Source organism: Osmia bicornis, chromosome 15 (assembly GCF_907164935.1).
Source record: "Osmia bicornis bicornis chromosome 15, iOsmBic2.1, whole genome shotgun sequence".
NCBI classification, from domain to species: domain Eukaryota; kingdom Metazoa; phylum Arthropoda; class Insecta; order Hymenoptera; family Megachilidae; genus Osmia; species Osmia bicornis.
Genome location: NC_060230.1, coordinates 628,402 through 646,985, shown reverse-complemented (window position 1 = coordinate 646,985; position 18,584 = coordinate 628,402). Strand labels below are relative to the sequence as shown.

At 27.3% G+C, this 18,584-nt stretch overlaps 5 protein-coding genes across 8 annotated transcripts; 2 read left to right on the top strand and 3 right to left on the bottom strand.

Annotated features, from left to right (window-relative positions):
* The first annotated feature begins 2,970 nt into the window (after positions 1-2,970).
* On the top strand, positions 2,971-6,328 carry LOC114876016 (eukaryotic translation initiation factor 3 subunit J). Its single transcript, XM_029186985.2, has 6 exons — positions 2,971-3,141; positions 3,234-3,316; positions 3,715-3,828; positions 4,045-4,183; positions 5,781-5,945; positions 6,060-6,328. The coding sequence occupies exons 1-6, from the start codon at positions 3,126-3,128 to the stop codon at positions 6,251-6,253; spliced, it is 711 nt and encodes a 236-aa protein (XP_029042818.1). The 5' UTR covers positions 2,971-3,125; the 3' UTR covers positions 6,254-6,328.
* Positions 6,329-7,727: 1,399 nt separating this feature from the next.
* On the bottom strand, positions 7,728-10,855 carry LOC114876014 (chitinase-3-like protein 2). Of its 3 annotated transcripts, none has more exons than XM_029186983.2 (6): positions 10,656-10,855; positions 9,305-9,571; positions 8,946-9,227; positions 8,640-8,876; positions 8,155-8,578; positions 7,728-8,088 (listed from the first exon to the last, which is right to left on the bottom strand). In XM_029186983.2, the coding sequence occupies exons 1-6, from the start codon at positions 10,712-10,714 to the stop codon at positions 7,945-7,947; spliced, it is 1,413 nt and encodes a 470-aa protein (XP_029042816.1). In that variant the 5' UTR covers positions 10,715-10,855; the 3' UTR covers positions 7,728-7,944. The 3 variants fall into 3 exon arrangements, with proteins under 3 accessions (XP_029042816.1, XP_046144789.1, XP_046144790.1); XM_046288833.1 differs by lacking the exon at positions 10,656-10,855 and adding an exon at positions 10,463-10,497; XM_046288834.1 differs by lacking the exon at positions 10,656-10,855 and adding an exon at positions 9,927-10,415.
* Positions 10,856-11,032: 177 nt separating this feature from the next.
* On the bottom strand, positions 11,033-12,980 carry LOC114876015 (transmembrane ascorbate-dependent reductase CYB561). Its single transcript, XM_029186984.2, has 5 exons — positions 12,699-12,980; positions 12,301-12,513; positions 12,020-12,228; positions 11,726-11,883; positions 11,033-11,650 (listed from the first exon to the last, which is right to left on the bottom strand). The coding sequence occupies exons 1-5, from the start codon at positions 12,781-12,783 to the stop codon at positions 11,488-11,490; spliced, it is 828 nt and encodes a 275-aa protein (XP_029042817.1). The 5' UTR covers positions 12,784-12,980; the 3' UTR covers positions 11,033-11,487.
* A 996-nt stretch (positions 12,981-13,976) lies between these two features.
* Positions 13,977-15,557, top strand: LOC114876011 (2-methoxy-6-polyprenyl-1,4-benzoquinol methylase, mitochondrial). Of its 2 annotated transcripts, XM_029186975.2 has the most exons (6): positions 13,977-14,256; positions 14,416-14,828; positions 14,913-15,001; positions 15,090-15,213; positions 15,272-15,378; positions 15,518-15,557. In XM_029186975.2, exons 1-5 carry the CDS (start codon positions 14,097-14,099, stop codon positions 15,359-15,361), a joined length of 876 nt encoding a protein of 291 aa, XP_029042808.1. In that variant the 5' UTR covers positions 13,977-14,096; the 3' UTR covers positions 15,362-15,378; positions 15,518-15,557. The 2 variants fall into 2 exon arrangements, with proteins under 2 accessions (XP_029042808.1, XP_046145008.1); XM_046289052.1 differs by having other exon boundaries at positions 15,272-15,538.
* Positions 15,525-18,459, bottom strand: LOC114876008 (recQ-mediated genome instability protein 1-like; the record flags this gene model as incomplete). Its single annotated transcript, XM_029186965.2, has 9 exons — positions 17,920-18,459; positions 17,648-17,791; positions 17,354-17,557; positions 17,123-17,280; positions 16,706-17,051; positions 16,306-16,605; positions 15,956-16,225; positions 15,760-15,852; positions 15,525-15,668 (listed from the first exon to the last, which is right to left on the bottom strand). Coding segments are annotated over exons 1-9 (1,773 nt in total), but the record flags the coding sequence as incomplete, so codon positions are not given.
* Positions 18,460-18,584: the final 125 nt, after the last annotated feature.

Here is an 18,584-nt window from a genome sequence, read left to right as displayed (position 1 = left end):
GCGTCCGTCAATCTGACACCGTTGGATGCAACGTGTTGGACGGGCGGGTAGCGCTCTTAGCGAAGGGGTGCACTCTGTCCTGGCGTTACGACGTCCAGGCGGGGTGGGTGGTATGTAGCGTCTGGCGTAAGACTAGGGGGCGTGAGACCCTTCGTTGCCAGCCGATGTTTTGTCATAGTTCAGAATGTTTGCAATTTTGAAATTAGTGTTGCGTGTGATTTCGGTTTGTTTTATAGGGTTTGCTTAGGGATTGCTCTTATGGGCAGTGAAACATTTCTTTTCAGGTTCCCTTGTACCCTCCCTCCCACTGCCATGCCCCCATTCTTTTTTCTTCCCATTTTTTAATTTTGAAAATTTTGAGCATTCGGTTATTGGAAATACTGTTAAATAATATATAAATTTAATGTTTTCAGGATTTAATATTATTAGATACGATAAAGTTTTAAAGAGAACTTTATTCAAAGTTTTATTTAAAATGGAAATTCATTTTATTTTTTGATGATTGGTGATAATTTATTTCAAGGAATATTTGTTCATTCGAGATAGCTTATTAAATTTTTATTTTATTTTATTTTATTTTATTTAAACAAAAGTAGTGGATAATTGTTGTTCGAGTTGTTCAGTTTTCATTTTTGATCGCGATGTTTCATTTCAAGATTACGGAGAAGCTGATTAAATTGCTTTTATAAATTTTCTTGAGTTCTTTTCCTGAAAAGCAAAGTCCACTCGCGATTTTCTTTTCAGTTTTTCCATTTACAATAAATTTGCATTGAAAGGTGTATTGAATAATATAATGCAATAAAGTCCAGTAGAGTTGTGTGGTTGTACGTACTAAATATATGTATATTGTAGTAAAAGGCAGTTGTTTCAATTAAAATATTGTGTGCTATTTGTCGCGAAATGAACGAATATTAAATACAATAAAATGAAATAATTAATGTTCTTAACTGAAATCACTTAACTCAAATATATATATATTTTTCTGAATTTTTTCCTCTTTTTTTTTGGTACTGGAGTTTGCTTTAAATTCATATTTCGTATCAAATTGATTTTGAATTATTAACAACCACTCTGACTTTTATAAAATTTTATTGTTACTAATGTATCTTCTTTCCAGCTATTAATTTTTCTTTGTCTTTATCTGGATTCAATTAATCAGTTTCTGTTGCAGAGAAATATCTTTATAGGAAGTATGAAATAATAATATCGGATGATAATCGACTGGAAGAAATGTACATAGTATAAAATCTAGCGTCCATAAATGGAATTCAATGTATCCAATTAAGTAAAACGAGGTGAAAATGGTTGAAAAGGAAAAATGATTCTTACAAGTGGTAATATTTGAACCGTACTATTTTCAAAAATTGTATTTAATCCTTTTCTGTTTATTTCAGGCAGGTTGTAAATTTATGATTAAGGCTACATAAGCTTTATTATTTTCTTAAATTATGTTTAATCCTTTTCAGTTTTATTTTAGAAAGTATTCTGGTGAGAACAACAAAATCAACAAATTCATCGGAGAAATTCATTTATGTATATAGTCATTAAGATATAATCGTCAAACACTGCAGTGTTTAATTAGGAAGCGTTAGATTTAAGCGAATTTTTAATATAATTACGAGCGCTCGTATAGGTAGATATTCTTAGTAGTATAAGTATGTAGGACAAATATGCAATTGCATATTTATTAATTACAGATCTGTAATCAAAATCAAAATTCAAAAATGTTGCGATAGGAATAAAAAGCAAAAATCTACGTAAATATATGTATAGATAAGTAGATAGGTAGGTAGTGAATAAAAATAGTGCTCCTTTTGTTGTTCGTTTGCACAACAGTCAAAAACGTTTTGCAAATGTGCATCAAAAGGATGATGGTATTGAATAAAAATAAAAATTTGCATAAATGGAGGGTGGATGGGATGAGGTAGGGCGGGTCTCCACCCGCAGCAACCTCCCCGTGGTGAGACCTGGGCAATCGTTATTATTTGATGACTAATTAATAACTGTATCATTATTTCTATGGTATATTTATTAATTATGCAGCAAATAATACGAGCGAATTGGCTGCGAAAATGCTTTTTTTCTATTTAATCGCTGTTATATTTTTTTTAGGAACTATGTCTACAAGATTCTAAAGTGTACCACATTGCAAATACAATTTTACGGAAAGAAAATTAATAATAATGAATGCATGGTCAGTATTGTTTAATTATGTACTTATAAGTACATATAGCATACATGTGTCATTTAGGTATTTGCGAAAGGTAACGTAGTACATATAGCATGCCGTTAGTTGGATGCAATAATTCAGGTGGCGATTAAATCAGTTTCTGTTCAGCTTAATTTTCGATCAAACATGGCCTGTTTTACCGATGCGGAATTCGGAGTTCGCATGAAAAGAACAATTATGCTTTTCACCAATCAGAAGCGATCACAAAGGATCACGAATCACTGTGAAAAATCATGAGTGATTTATAAACAGCAATTCACGCCATCTGTAATTAACTAAACTTTACGCTTTTACTGTAATATAATACATAAATAGGTATAATATGCAGATTTCAAATAATGATTATATAAAATTTCTGCAACATAACAATGTCATAAGAGAAAATATTGCAATCAATTGCAATACATTATATAGTAATGTTTAATAGACTACAATTAAATAGTATAAGGATTTTATGAATAAATATAAACAAAGTTGTCTTCTCTTTCTTTATGATATTAACATTTTAAATTTCATAGTAAAAGAAGTATATATAAGCATAATACATTCTATAAAGTTTTTATGAATAATTTCTTATTCATATTTTTATTGGTTATTAGAATTTAATTGAATAATGTTCCATTTCAATTTAGTATATTGTTCTCTCTGGTCCACTTTTAAAAGATGACAGATTTTTAAACCAGTCTTTAATACATACTTATTTTAAATATAGAGTATCCTATCTTTGAAACGTATAATATAAGTTACACCACCACTATCTTGTAAGGAAGGCACACGCTTTTCTCGCGCAGTATGGCTCGCTCGATTCCAGTCGTGATCCGTTCGACCACGTTAATTCGTAGAGGTTTTCTTTCGTTTACGAACCAAATCGTGCGCAAATAATCCAGAATTCATCATGGATGACGAATGGGGTATGCTGAAATAAATTGACAAACATCTTAATTACAGTATCATCGCACTTGAGTTCGAGGTAACGAAATGATTTTAACCTTCAACTTTACAGATGTCGAAAACGCAGAGGCGAAATTCGACCTGGCTATCAGATCCAACAAGTGGGAGGGTGAAGATGAAGATGAAGACGTCAAGGTTCTATCTTTATTAATTTCCTATTTTTATTTGTAATCAATATTTTAAAAATCTTGTATTATATCAATGAGATTGCAGTATGCTTAACCTTTCATGGAGTAAGTCAACACGAGACTAATAGCACGACAATTGATTACTGTTGAAGAAACTTGAAGCTTGCTATTTTATTTTAATTAAGTCAAAACTGTAGTTAAGATTGATATTAAAATTAAATTTCATTGCATTAAATTTAATTTAAAATTTATATTTATATGTATATGTATATACAATATAATGATATTTCATATATTGAAATTAAATCTTTAAACTATAGTTAGTTTAAAAGATTACGTATTAATAAATTTTTAATTATTTATATTTGTTAAACAATATTTTAATGAAAGAAATTCAATTAATAGGATAGCTGGGAAGATGTCGAAGAAGAGAAGAAAGATGTAGAGAAACCCGCTGAGGTGCCTAAGGCTAAGCCAAAGCCAAGGAAAGCTTTGGCAGAAAGAATTGAAGAACGTGAGGTATATTTACAGTTTAAATATTTTTTCATGTTACTAATTTAATATTAATAATTGAGTATTGTACTATTTAACTAAAGCATTTAGTTATCCGTTTGTTCAATGTTTATTAGATCCATTTTGTTATTAACTTTTTACATTTGAGTAGTACTTATACATATAATGTCTGATTATAAAATTAATATGTATGTTTTGTTTTTCTTCTTTTTTTAAATGTAGAAAAAAGCAAGAGCAGAAGCAGAAAGAAAAGCTAAAGAAAAGGAAGAGGCATTGACACCAGAGGAGAGGAGAGCAGAACAATTGAGACGACAGAGGCTTCAAGAGGAAGCCGATCTACGTCTTGCTATGGAGACTTTTGGTTTGTCCAACCTTGTTGATTTTTCTCATCGCAAGCCGCACAGAACCGAGAGGAAATGACTTCGCTAAAATTTTTTATTTATTAACTCTTTGCGCTCCTATTTTTTATTCAATATCACCTTCATAAAATTATGTAACTAATTTAGTTAACATTTTATTAGACAAAGAGATACTACCTTTGAAAGTATTAAAATTAGTATTTTACTTACAAGATATCAAAGAATATGTATTAACTTATTAATCATTGATTTTCGAATTTTTTTTCTTAATTTTTGCAAACATAACGATTGTCATGTTTTTCCATAAGATTAGCACGTTATTAAATTATAATAAAAAAATTAAATTACTGGAATATAAATCAAAGTACAAAATTCATTATTAATTTATTCCAATCTTATTTAATTATAAATATTTGTAGTATCTAAATTTTTAATTTAATTGATATTTTATTTAAGTTTTAATTATGTGAAATTATTGAAGCTTTAAACTTTTTTAATTTTATGTTTTTAAAGTCGTTTTTATTCTTTTATACAATTATGATTTAAAAGGAAACAAGGATCTGAAAGTTGTATTTGTCTAAAAAACTATAATTGGATTGCAAAGGGTTGATTCATTATTTATGCCTTAAAACAAGTTTTTAATGGCTTAATTATTTTTTAAAGCATTGTCTTTCATAAATTAAAATAAAATCTAATCATAAGTATTGGGTACCATTAGTGTAAAAATTTGAACTGGATTATTTTGTAATTTTGAAATGCATTCCAATTAAGGAAATAACTTTCTACAATCAACATTAAATTCACAAAGAATCTTTCTCTTGTTTTTAAAAAGACGACAAAATATTTTTTTATATGAATTTATATAGTTATAGCAATTCTACAAATTTTTGAATAACTTTTATACATTAAAAAGACTTCACTTAAATTTTAAATACTATTGCTATATAAATGAAAAAACGTTTAAATTTTAAAGTCATACACTGATAATTTTTTATTTGCAGTGCAATTGAAAAAAAATTGATTTTGTGTCAGGAACTGTACTAGAGATGTAAAGATGTATTTAAACAAGCTAATATTACCTTTGAGGGAAAATATAAAATTGTCATTGTGTAAAAAATAAACATTTCTCTTTCATGAAAAAACAATGCAGAAGTGTCTTATTTATCAACATTGATCTCCTGTATCGTTCCTGATAAATATTTAATTTTCATTTTAAAAATTCATGTTTTGTTTAATATATTAAAGTAATGTATAATTTACTTTTGTATGCTGTTAATACAATTTCTACATTAGACTTTTAAATTACTTGTTCATTACAATGTTAAATATTGTGAAATAGAAAAAATAGAACTACAATTTTATATATGAAGTGCAAAAGCAGTAATTTAAAATGTAATTATGTATAATACTAGAATGATATAAGAAAAAAGAAATAAGTAATTAATAGTTATTGAATTTTAATGATTGAATGAGATTGTACGTTTTCTTTCATTAAGAACTTTTGCAAGATTATCTAATCAATCAAATCTATAATCTCTAATATTCTTCTAATGAAATAAATTTATCACTAGTTTTGATTAGCTTTTTTTTTAATTTTAGGTGTCACAGAAGAGTCTGTGTTGAGCCTGGACACTACAGTGCCTAACACAAAAGAAGAATTTGAACAGTATGGAAGTGTACTTACACAGAAGTTAAACCAACTTGCTAAAAGTGCTGAATTTCCTCCATTTGCAGAAGAACTTATTAAATGCGTTGCTCTTAACTGTAAGTATGTTATATTCTAATAGAATAAATTAAAAATTTAGAAAAATGTATACATAGTAATAATAGAGCGATACATAGAAATTATTCAGCATAAAATGTAAATCTCGTTTACAGTACCCTCGATGCATTTGAAGAAAGTAAAAACAATGATTGATAATTTGTTAATTGAAAAACAGAAGATTGAGAAAGGCGATAAGGCGAAAAAGAACAAGGGCAAGGGAAAGGCAAAACTGAAAATTGAGGGGGACAACACTCTTTTGAGCGAATATGGCGACTATGTTTACGATGAATATAATGATTTCATGTAGCGACCTTTTCATCCCATATTCTTATTTCCTATTTCCTTTTCTAGTCGCCTAAATACATGCAGATGGTTATTAACATTTTTGCAAATTTTATATCATTTATTCTCTCTATTATTGAATTCCCTGTTTATTAAATTTTGGTTTGAGGTTGCTATCTTAAATATTCTTATGTATATATATATATATATATATATATATACATATGTATTAGAGTAATGTACATCTATGAGATGTAAAAGAATCTTATTACGAAGTGTTGTTAATGTGTTTGATATACGACTGAACAGATTTTAATATTCGATCTATTTAATTATCAGCACTTCCAAGAAATCAGTAGCTTTTTAAATGTGTCAAATTTAGCCACGTTTATATTGCAATTAATGCAAGTTGTATTGATTGAAGTTCATAAGACGATGCAGTGTTAACATGATTCCAACAACGACCATCACAACGCAAGTATTGCTGAACAACTGAATAGTAAAATAACTTGCCAATTGTAGTATTTATTCTTTAAAACAAATATCATGCTCATACCATCAATATTCGTCTATGGAAATATACATAAGCAGTTATAATTTTATATTTGCATTGTGCACATCATTTTTCTTTTTCTGTTTTCATAATATGTAATAATGTTCGAGTAATATATGTATTTCATTTTGAAAGTCGTTGTTGTAAAGTATAAAGAATAACCATTGAGGCGTTTATAAGGAATTTAATGGTATTTTATTAATCTTTCTATTACATGGAATCTTTCACAAAAGATATACATAGTAAAGTGAAAAAAATAAAATAGTTGATCAAAAATTTGATTTGAATATGGACGAAATCTTCGCGGTTAAACTATTTCTCATTTTGTTTACCTTTATCGCAGTAAAACTAAGAACAACGTTTATTTTATTATAATTTCTTTTCTTTTTTGTTTATCTTAACTGTTAGTAAATATACTCTATTATATCATATATGTATGTATATGTATATACACTTGCATTGTGTTAAATTTACCTTTATCATAATAAATTAATTTTTCTTAGTTTTGTTGCAATATTTAAATGAAAATAATCATTTTTATCTTCATTGAAGTACATTATATTTTTAAATTAAGTACAATAAATTTGTTTATATACAGCTTTTTTTGATTTACCACAATATAACAAATTTTAATGACTATAATTATTTTGAAAAAAAAAAAGTTTTCGATTGTTACTAATATTGAAACTATAGTCTTTTTTTATATTGAAATTAAATAAAAATTGTTCCAATTTACAAAATTCTAAACAAACATTGAAAATTTTATTTTAATTCATAATTTTCATTTAATTCGTGTATATCACTAGGTCTTTCTTTCATACTATCGTGTAACTATTTAACAGATATTAAGATAGGAGAACTATAATATATTTTATTTATGATAATAATTATATCTTTAGAGAAATTTATTTTCGTTATTTTTAATTAATGTTCTGATAGAGTTGTATTTAATTAACTAACTTTTAATTTAAAAGAATTAATTTAACATGTTTATTATTTGAAATTGAAACTTTGCACTAGATTTTCAATAATCTAAAGCATTTTATATTGCAAAAACCTTTAGGACTTATAAATACATATACAATATACTAAAAGTTAACTACATATTTTTCTGAAAATGCAACGTTTACAGGAATGTAGGTGACAATTAAATAATACAACCATTAATATTCTCGATACCTGAGAACTTTGGTAACAGTACGGGTTAAAGGAAACGTTTCATTGAATTTACATGTATTATTCCAGTCATCAACATTTAAGGATAGTATCATTGCCCCTCCAAAATTATTTGCACGAATCCATTCCGCCTAAAAATATATTCAACAATGCAGTACATAATTTAATTTATATAAAAGAAAAATATACATACATACCTTGTAATAAACGCTTGTAACATCATCATATGATATCCATTCTCTGTCTTTATAAGCATAGGGAACTTTGCTTTCATCATCAAAAACACTCTTCGCACCATCGTGAAGAAACTGGCATACAGTATAATAAGAAACAAAACCCATTTTGCCTAGTTTACCAAACCCATTTGCAGGGGCAAGTAAACCACGATTCAGTGGATTATCCAGCCTATAGGAATGACCATAAGTAGGAATTCCAATGATCAACTTTTCCCTGGGCATGCCTTTGGAAAGCCAATATTGGGTGGAAAAGTTAACATTCAAAGTGGAAAGATACCCAGACTCAGCAAGGCGTGGATATAGTGGTGCATTGAGATCAGTTATTGGATAATACCAAACATAAAAATGGTAATCATATGACATTAAGTTCACAAAATCTACATACCTAAAGACAAAATGATTGATTATACTACTAATAAAAAATACGTGATGTATTATGCGCTTACTTTGCCATCTCTACAACATCATAGCTTTGATCAACAATAGCCTGTGGAGCAGCTACTGCAACAGAAAGAATTAATGATTCTTTGGCTCGGTAAAATTCTTTTCGCAATTCTTCTAATAGTTGTATGAAATGAATCTTTTCTCTATCATCAGCTCCAAGCCATGCTGGAAATTCCCAATCTAAGTCTAATCCATCAAAACCAAATGTTTTTGTTACGTTTAATACTGACTTTATAAATCTGTAAATGAAAAAGCAGTTATTTCAGTGTACTGGAGTTTTAAATAAGATACAAAGTAACAGAAATTACCTTTTCCTATTAAGATGATTTTTTACCATTTCTGAGAAACCTAAGTGGAGCTCATTACTGCCACCAGCACTAATCATGACCCTTAATTCAGGTTGCAGCTTTTTCAAGGCAAGAATATCCTTGTAAATTGATGAATTACTGCCCAGATCGAGACTGCAGTTCACCACGCTCGCAAAACCCACGATAATATGCGTACAAAGATTAGGGTCAACGTGCGACGGACTGAGCTCCCAGAACGTGTTCAGGTTGCTCTGTATGGTGTAATAACAGACAAGGATCTGCCTATGTAAGAAGACATTACTCTTTATAAAACTATATTTCAACATGTAAAAAGTCAGTGGTATTTTTTGATAGATTACCCTGAGGAGTTGGTGCTGTAGCGTTGTGGCGAACTGATACTGTTGTTCCTGTCCGCATTCTGGTTCTCCTTCGTCGACTCGGCGTACATCCGAGCCCGACGTAACCACGTAGCAATCTTGGCATTGTCTACTAATGTCTCTGTATCAAAAGTTTCAGCTCTTGAAGAGCGGAGAATCACAATTCCTATCCAGGCACGTGATACAAAGAGAATTGCAAACACTAGAGACACTAGTAAAAGGCACAAGATTTGTGATTTCCAACGAGGTCTAAAACAAACGTTTCAAGTATGTAACTATAATATTGATACATTTATTTAATATAAACTTGCGAACCATTCGCAAGCAAAAGTAATTAACTCCACTTTTTTAACTTTCTACTTTTTGTTCTGTGTAGTTAATGATTTGGTAAATAAGTAGCTCATATAGTAATTAATATGAATTCAACTTTAATTAATTAAAAATGTGTATATAAATTTTATAAATTTATATAAAAGTTGTGACTACATGTTGTATGTACATTTATGTCTACCTTAAATCAAGAATGCTGCCTACATCATAGTAAATATAGAACAATCAATAACCACACCTGTAAGTTTTGACATACACTTAGGTACATACTTACTCATACATTTCAGCACACAAAGAAATAGGTATATATTAGAGAAAAAGAACTTTAAAACAAAAATAACAAGAAAACAATACACAAAATATTCAAAGATATCTAAAACTATTTTTAGATAAGGCAATTGTTTTCTGATTATTTTACGTACAATCTTTTTTTATGTAAATATTACAACAATAATTTTATATTTAAAATAATAAGCATGAACATCTAAATCAAAGACCAAATAAATATTTAAGTGAATAACAAAGCAATTAATAGCTTTGTGTCATATTAAGTTAACTAAAAAAAGCATACAATGGAAAACAATTTATATTTTTGAAATTTTTAACAACTGTATAAAAAAATTAAGAGCGTTCAAAATTATCAGAAATAACAAGCTTATCAGTTCTACTCTATTATTTTGGCTACCCATATGATATCTATTTATAACTTTTAAGATAATTTTAAAATATGTATCAATATTAGTAGCACTAATTATTAAATGATGTGCATATAATGTACATATACATATACATATAAAAGTACTTGCTCACCTAAAAAATAAAATAAACATATGTTACTTAATATTGAAAATCTTAAGAATAACGGTAAGTAATTGAAAATGAATATTTAAATATATTATACATATGTAAAAACGTGCAGTAATAAGTTGAATGTATTTAACAATCGTATAATTGATATATAAGTGTAGGTATAATTGCTCAAAAAGTAAAAAATGCAACTCACTGTCTAACGTCAGTTAACAATTCATATTTTGCTTGAGGAACAGGAATTTGATTAACCATTGAACGTACAATGTTCGTCGAGATAGACGCTTGAGGACGCTAGTCCTCGAGGGTGGATTACCGCTTTTATTACTACGCCCAATGCAATATAGTGCACCAATCCATACGCATACATGTACATATGTACATATACACGCAACCTAGAAATATAAAATCAACGAATATGGCTTTACTACTGCGCAATATTGGAATTAGCAAAACGCGGAAACATTTAAAACTTCAAATGGGTTCTCAAGCTGATAATAACCTTTTACCCACACATTTAAAAAAAAATATTCTTTGAGATGAAAAAAGGAATTTGTTTATAGAATTAAAAAATTTGACTCGTTGCTTTTCGTTTATTATTGCAAAAGATAAAACTATGATAAAGAGATGAAATAAATTGTAAATATATTTGTGAAATACACACTTTTTAAGAATAATACATACATTGTAATATATGGTTTAAACATTGCACATATACATCAAAATAAGATAATTAACATTTTATATGCTACAATCATATATAGCACAGTTTTATAATTGTAGTATTTAAAGTTTATTATGAAAACAGTTAAAGTAAAAACAATATTAATATTAAAAAATATGAGATCCTTAATCTTACCAAGAATTGGTAAGGTTCTTATTTCAAATAAAATATCAACCATCATAGCGCCATAATTAATAAAAGAACCAGATTTGAACTATGTTTTACAAATTAAAAAATTGTACACATAGTATTCAAACGCAAGCTGCACTTAGCTTTACAGAAAACTAACAGTATTTTCTGACATTTACTGACTGTTACCAGCGACTAATGATTCATCTTCAGGTCTAGGATAACGTTTATAGCGTTCCTGTGTTACAAGATAGACTGATACTCCTCCAAAAAGAACTAACAGGAGTCCAATCACATTAATTAATACTGCTTCATCAACAAGTTTTGAGTAATTGTCTCTGAAATTGAATATTATAGTTATGTATAAAGTTACAGATTTGTGCACTATATGTATATTGGAAACATTTACTTACTTCAAAGAAAAAAATGCTTTTTCATTAAGTCCTAGAAGACAGGAAGCAATTACACCAACAAATCCAGCAATACCAAAGTATACATGAATAGGCATGTAAGAGGTTCTTAATGGAAGTTGTAAGCCTGGGTAAAAGAAGGACAAAAATCCGGCAAGCCACTGAAATAATTGTAACACATTAATATTTTTTACTTTAACAAGTAGAAGTAAATGTATGTGTGTGTCTAAAGTTTTAATTGAAATTAAAAAATATTGTTTATTCTTGTTGTTATATATTTAAGTATTTTCTTTGTACCTGGCAGCAAAATAAAATAACACTGGTAAGTCCAACCCAGCTATGGAGACTGTACATATTAGGAATTGGCTCTGCATTTAAATTATGACTATCAAACACAGCCACAAGAGCAATCACTACTAATACAACAGTGAATAACATTATACCACCATGAACCAGTTTTAGTCGCCTTTTCCTGGCATTTCTTTGGGTTCTATATATTAACATACCTAAAAAAAAATTAAAATAAATTAATGAAAGTTTTATTTTTTAATTAATTTTATTTAAATTGTTGAATATACCATTGGCATATAAGAAAACAAATCCAATAGTCATTAACAAAGGATGCCAATTGAATTCTAATGATGGATTAGATCTCCAAGAGAAACCACCTCTATAACTACCACACCAAATTGCAACCAGAATTACCAGGGTTGTTCCAATAACTTCCATTATAATTGTTAGTGGTTTGAACCCTTCCAGGGATTGGCGTGGTTCTCCAATTTGTTCCATGTCTGAAAATTATTCTGTTAATTTCTTAAAGTTTCATTCAGTATGGGGTTAAGCATAGAATTACAAAATAATGAAATTAACATAAAATCATTTGTTTTATACATTTACTGTATAAATTTGCTGCATATATATACAAGTTTTCATTTACCATAATATTTAACATTAAGAAATAAAAAAAATAACATACCTAAACATATTTGATACTCATACGGATAATTCGTTGGCATAATTCTACTATAAAGAGATTCTTCATATATGTACAAATAAATCATCTAAACATTCTTAAACTTTAATACAGTTCTTGTCCTTTAGTAAGTATAAAAAATTAATTTAACAACAAACAATGAAAAATTAATTGATAAGCTACTTAATGTGATTAACAAACAAAAGACACATGAATATATAATAAATTACAACATTTAATACATTTTATCAAGCAGTACTATATAGAGCATTTAACATATGGTAGCATTACCTCCTTTCCTTTTTTTGCTTTGACATTTAAATATCAGCCTGCTATGTATATAAACAACTACAGGAATAAATATGTTACACAATATACTATTTATATAAATGATATCAATTAAAAAATATTACTAATTAATTATATTTTATATTTAGATTTCTTTTCTTGGGGTCATGCATGAATGTACATACAATAGTATATATATTTAATAAATATCTACAAATTTCCCTTATTATCTAAACGTTGGTTCTATTAATAAATTCAACAAGTGTTAAGTGATTGTGCTATAGAGTAATGATATTTCAAACGTCAGTTGAAATGCCACAAGATATTAATAGCATTAAACTTAAAAAAAAATTTAAGCATACACTGATTCAATTAAAGGATGAAAACTAAATGGTAGTTCGTAACATACAAAATTTGTTGCATTACCTGACAATTTCTTACAACGTTTTGAGGAAAAATCAACAGGTATTACGCAGGTTCTCCAACGACGGAAAATAAACTATTGATTTTACGCAGTTGGGCGACAGAATATTTGAATTTATCGCGTTTGTAATCAACGCAACGACTAATTATAATAAAATATTTTCATTTTAAGGAAAATTTTATTACATTGACACTTGTCAATTTATTATTGATTTAAAATAACCTTACACATTTTTAAATAATCCCAAACTTACTGGTAATTTTACAAAAAAAGATAAAAATATAAACTATTGAAGAAATAATTGACATATGTAAATTACATTATCTTTCAAAATATATTTATATATTTGTCTATTGTATTAATAATTTTTAAGTATATAAAAAATGATTTTATAGCTAATATAAATATATATTTTTTGATTTTTCCATATTTATTGCACAAACTCATATCATTAATTTTCTGTTAAAAATTTATTGTTTTTTTAAATATCAATTACTAAAAATACGCCATCTTATGTAAACAAATATATGTATTTATGTATGTATGTTATATGTATTTATATATATATGTATACTGTATAAATACAATGTATTCAGAGATAACCTGTAACATGCAATTGAAAAGAAATAATTAATCTTTTATTAATGTTTCATAATTAGTCTCAATTAACACTACCAAGTTACTTCAAAATGATTATAAGAAGAAGATTTCTCTCAAATTTAATGAGAAATAGAAAAACAATCTTTCTATTTGAAAAATACTTCTCAGAAGCAACTACTGTTAATGATAATGAAAAAACAACTCATTTTGGTTTTAAAACTGTTAAAGAAGCTGATAAAATGAAAGAAGGTGTGTTTCGATAGTCTAATAATTTATTCAAGCAGTATTTGTGCTTTTACAAAATGTATTATAAACAATTTATTTTATTTTCTATAAAAATATAATTATCATATAATTCCATAATTAATTTTTATTTTGTTTCTGATCTTTGTAAATTAATTTTTTTAGTGTATACCGTGTTTGAAAAAGTAGCAGATTCCTACGACCAAATGAATGATGCAATGAGTTTAGGAATTCATCGTATTTGGAAAGATATATTTATTCAGAAACTTGGACCAACTCATGGAAGTAAATTATTAGATTCAGCTGGCGGGACAGGAGATATAACATTTAGATATTTAAATTACTTGAAGAATAGTCCAAATCCTCAAAACTTAAAAAGTTCTGTAACAGTTTGCGATATAAATGAGAATATGTTAAAAGTTGGAAAAGTTAGAGCTGAAAAACAAGGTTGGATAGGTCAAGATAATATTGAAATTGATTGGAAGCAATGTGATGCTGAAAAGCTTCCTTTTAATAGTGATGTGTATACAGCTTATACAATAGCTTTTGGAATAAGAAATGTAACACATATTGATAAGGTAAATTAAATTTTGTTACATTATGTTGAAGTTAAATAAATTAAACTACTATAAAATCTAATCTTTTATAAAAAAAACATTTAGGTTCTTTCAGAAGCATATCGGGTACTTACTCCAGGTGGTCGTTTTATGTGTTTAGAGTTTAGCCATGTAAATAATAATCTTCTCAGATGGTAATCATTTATTTTTAAATTAAAATGTTTCTATCATATAAAGAGTTGTATTTTTAATATAAATGTACAAGAAAACATTTTTGTGTAGGATTTATGACCAATATTCATTTCAAATAATACCTGTATTGGGTACACTCATAGCAGGAGAATGGCAAGCCTATCAATATCTTGTTGAAAGTATTAGGAAATTTCCTAAACAAGAAGATTTTAAGGTGAATTGTATAAATTATATTATATTTCATACTCTAATATCAATATTACTTATTTCAGGAGATGATTGAAGAAGCAGGTTTTAGAAATGTAACATATCAGAATTTAACTTCAGGAGTAGTTGCTATTCATTCAGGTTTCAAGTTATAATCATCAAAGTGTTGTAGGTATGGAAATTTATGCATACAAAATGGTACAAACGATACAAAATTATTTATTACATTTACAAATTTAATACAAACATCTTTATCATATTCTTATTATATATATTATACAATTTAAATTAATTGGAATACTATTTTTCAGATAAAAAGTTTTTCAGTCTTTTATCTATTATTTCTTTTTGTTCCTGAGTTAAATCAGTAATTTTAATTACTGTTGGTTTCATATTTGTATTTAATTCTAGTTCTAAAAGTGCATCCATAGTTTTGATTTTATGTTCTGCATTACGGAAGATCTGAAATATGTATATTTTTATGAAACAGAAATTACACTTGTATCAAATTCTATTATTTTTTGAGGAAAAAAAAGAAATTTAATTTAACTACCATTCTAAGTTGATGTTCAATTTCTGGATTTTTCTTCAATTTCTTTTTTACTGAAAATTCCTGAACAGTGAAACCTAACAACTCTTCCAAGACCTGAAATTATGTAAGTTTAATCATTTTAATTTAAATAACACTTTTTTTGCTAGAAAAATAGTTGGATATAAATAAATTATAATAATATTCTATAATTAATTACCTTATTTGAAAAAGATACTTCCATTGTTCCACTACCATCTCCTATTGTACATTCTAAAATCCACCTTGAATCTGTTTTTGTCAATTTTCCCAAAGCTTCAACATGTCCCCGAATTGTTTTAAAAGTTGTTTTTGTTATTAATGCACGATTTATATCATGAATAAATTCACAAATTTGCGGTATTTCTGGAATTTGTGGTCTTATAAATTGTGTAATTGTTCTTTCCATTTTACCTTTTTTCACAGTTTTTGATTCAGAACACATTGGAATCTAGGAGAATATTTAATTTCGTTTATCATCAATTGATATTTCTGATTATTTAAAATTGATTTTGCTCTCTAATAACTTACAGCCCTCTTTGTTCCAATTACCAATGATTCTCTTTGTGTTTTGCCTACTGCAGACTGTAACATAGTAGTTGATGTATTATTTTTATTAACTAGCGATTCACCACTTGAATGTGAAATTTGCTTCTCGTTTCTTGAAGTACGTTGTAATTGGTCATATTTTGGTGATGTAGAAATATCTTCAACTGTATCGTTTTCATCGATTATTATAATGTCATCACCTTCTTCTTTAGGTAACGCTCTAAAAGGAGTTGCAATATATTTCTGTTTCGACTGCGGTTCTAGAAATTGTGCTTCATCGACCTGTATTTTTAGTAAATTAATTAAGTTTATTAAGCAACACTTTAAACTTATTAATTAAATTTAAAAATTAAACATTGAAGAAATACAATAGATTATGCACCATTTCCAAAAAACAATCATCGTCATCCAATACTTTTTCTTCTTCAAATGTTTGAATATCTGAAACGTTTGGATTTGTTTGGATTGTTGATTTAACAAACGTTTGGATATCGGTCCTGGTATTAGTATTATAGTTTGCAACATTTCTTGGTTTATTTGTCGTTCGAATAGCATTAACGTTAGATTGTTTATTATTACTGTTGTGTAAATGCTCAATTTCTGAAACCTCTTCTAAATTTATTTCAAAATCTTCAAAGAAACTTTCATCTATTTTTGGCTCTTTGGGTTTGGCAACATTTGACTTTGATTCTTTGTCATTATAAGGATCAGGATTTTCTTTTAAATTCCTGTATAAAAAAGTGTAATTTTTAATTATAGCCTGATATATAGCTCTATTTGATTTTCGAATTATACTTACAGAGCTCTGGCTAAGATATTTTCCAGAGCATTAGGAATTAACAAACTGTCTACTTCTCCACCAGTTCCTTTGAATTTTCCTTCTTCTAGTAATAATACACCTTTACGACATTTTACTGGCCCTATTACCATAACTTTATATCCTGGAAGCAACGTATCCTTTGAAAAAAAAAAAGAAACATTAATATTCTTCAAATGTTTTGGTAGATGTATCAGTATACATTTATCATACATTTAACCAAGATATGTGATTATATTCAATTCCAATGATATCTTGTACTCCATCAGTTAATCGTAACTGCATCATTCTTTTCTTAGGGTATTTCCACTTATCTAATCTCTCTGATTCAGAAGGTTCAACTTCAGAAATATTAGTATTTCTTATCTGTTCTAACTGTTTATATTTTGATTTTGTAATATCATACATTTGTTCCACCTAGATTAGTAAGACGATTTAATAAGTGTTATTTATAAATAAGAACAATTTGTATTCATCTAGTAAAGAGTCTAGTAAAAATCTATCAACCTGGAGAATATAATTTTCAGTTAATACAATGAACTTGTGTTGTGAAATGTTACGTGGCAGACTTCCATTTTCATTATTAATTTCTCGTAAATCGCTAAGTTGCCATTGTACTTTTACAAATTGCAAAATTTCTTCTATGCTTGGCTAAAAAGAAGGCATAATTAAATCATATAAAAGAAAAAATGATCAGCATGTAATTTGCAAAAAATCTTGATATTTTATGAACTTGAGTAGGTTTTTAAATCAAGTAAAAATTGCAAACCATTATTTACATTTTCATGTTGGTTTATGTAGAATTCAGTGCAATCTTTTAACCATTCATCATTCATTAAATAATGTTCCAATTTTAATCTAGTTTTTATTCGTTTAAATAAATCTTCATTCATTTTGCATAAATTTAATACTTGTATAAACTTGTATCAAGATTATTTATATACATGTCTTTTGAGTTGATCTTTTTTAAATAGCAATGAACATTGTAGAAATTATAGGAAAAATAAAATTCTTTTTATTATTAGTTTTTATCTCTTTATGAAACATGTAGTAATTTGTTTATACATTTTTTGTGTGGTATATGGGTGATTTTACAAATATTATATTTTACACATAATAATACATATGGATCCACGCAAAGAATGACAATCCCGTAGCAAATTGTTTTGAAAAAAAGGTTATGTTAACAAAAATTAGAGATATGTATAAAAATAAATTAAATTTACACAACGTTAGGAAAATTGCAGACGGATATTTATTAATATTTATTAAAAATATTAAGAATCTTAATGATTTAGTAACATTTTAGAACTCTATTATCATTTTTATTAATTATATTTATTTAGTATGAATAATAGTTGATATTTATTCGATTACAATCACAATTAGCATTATTATTATTACAATATTTTTATTATTTGTACAATAATCGTATATAAAAGCC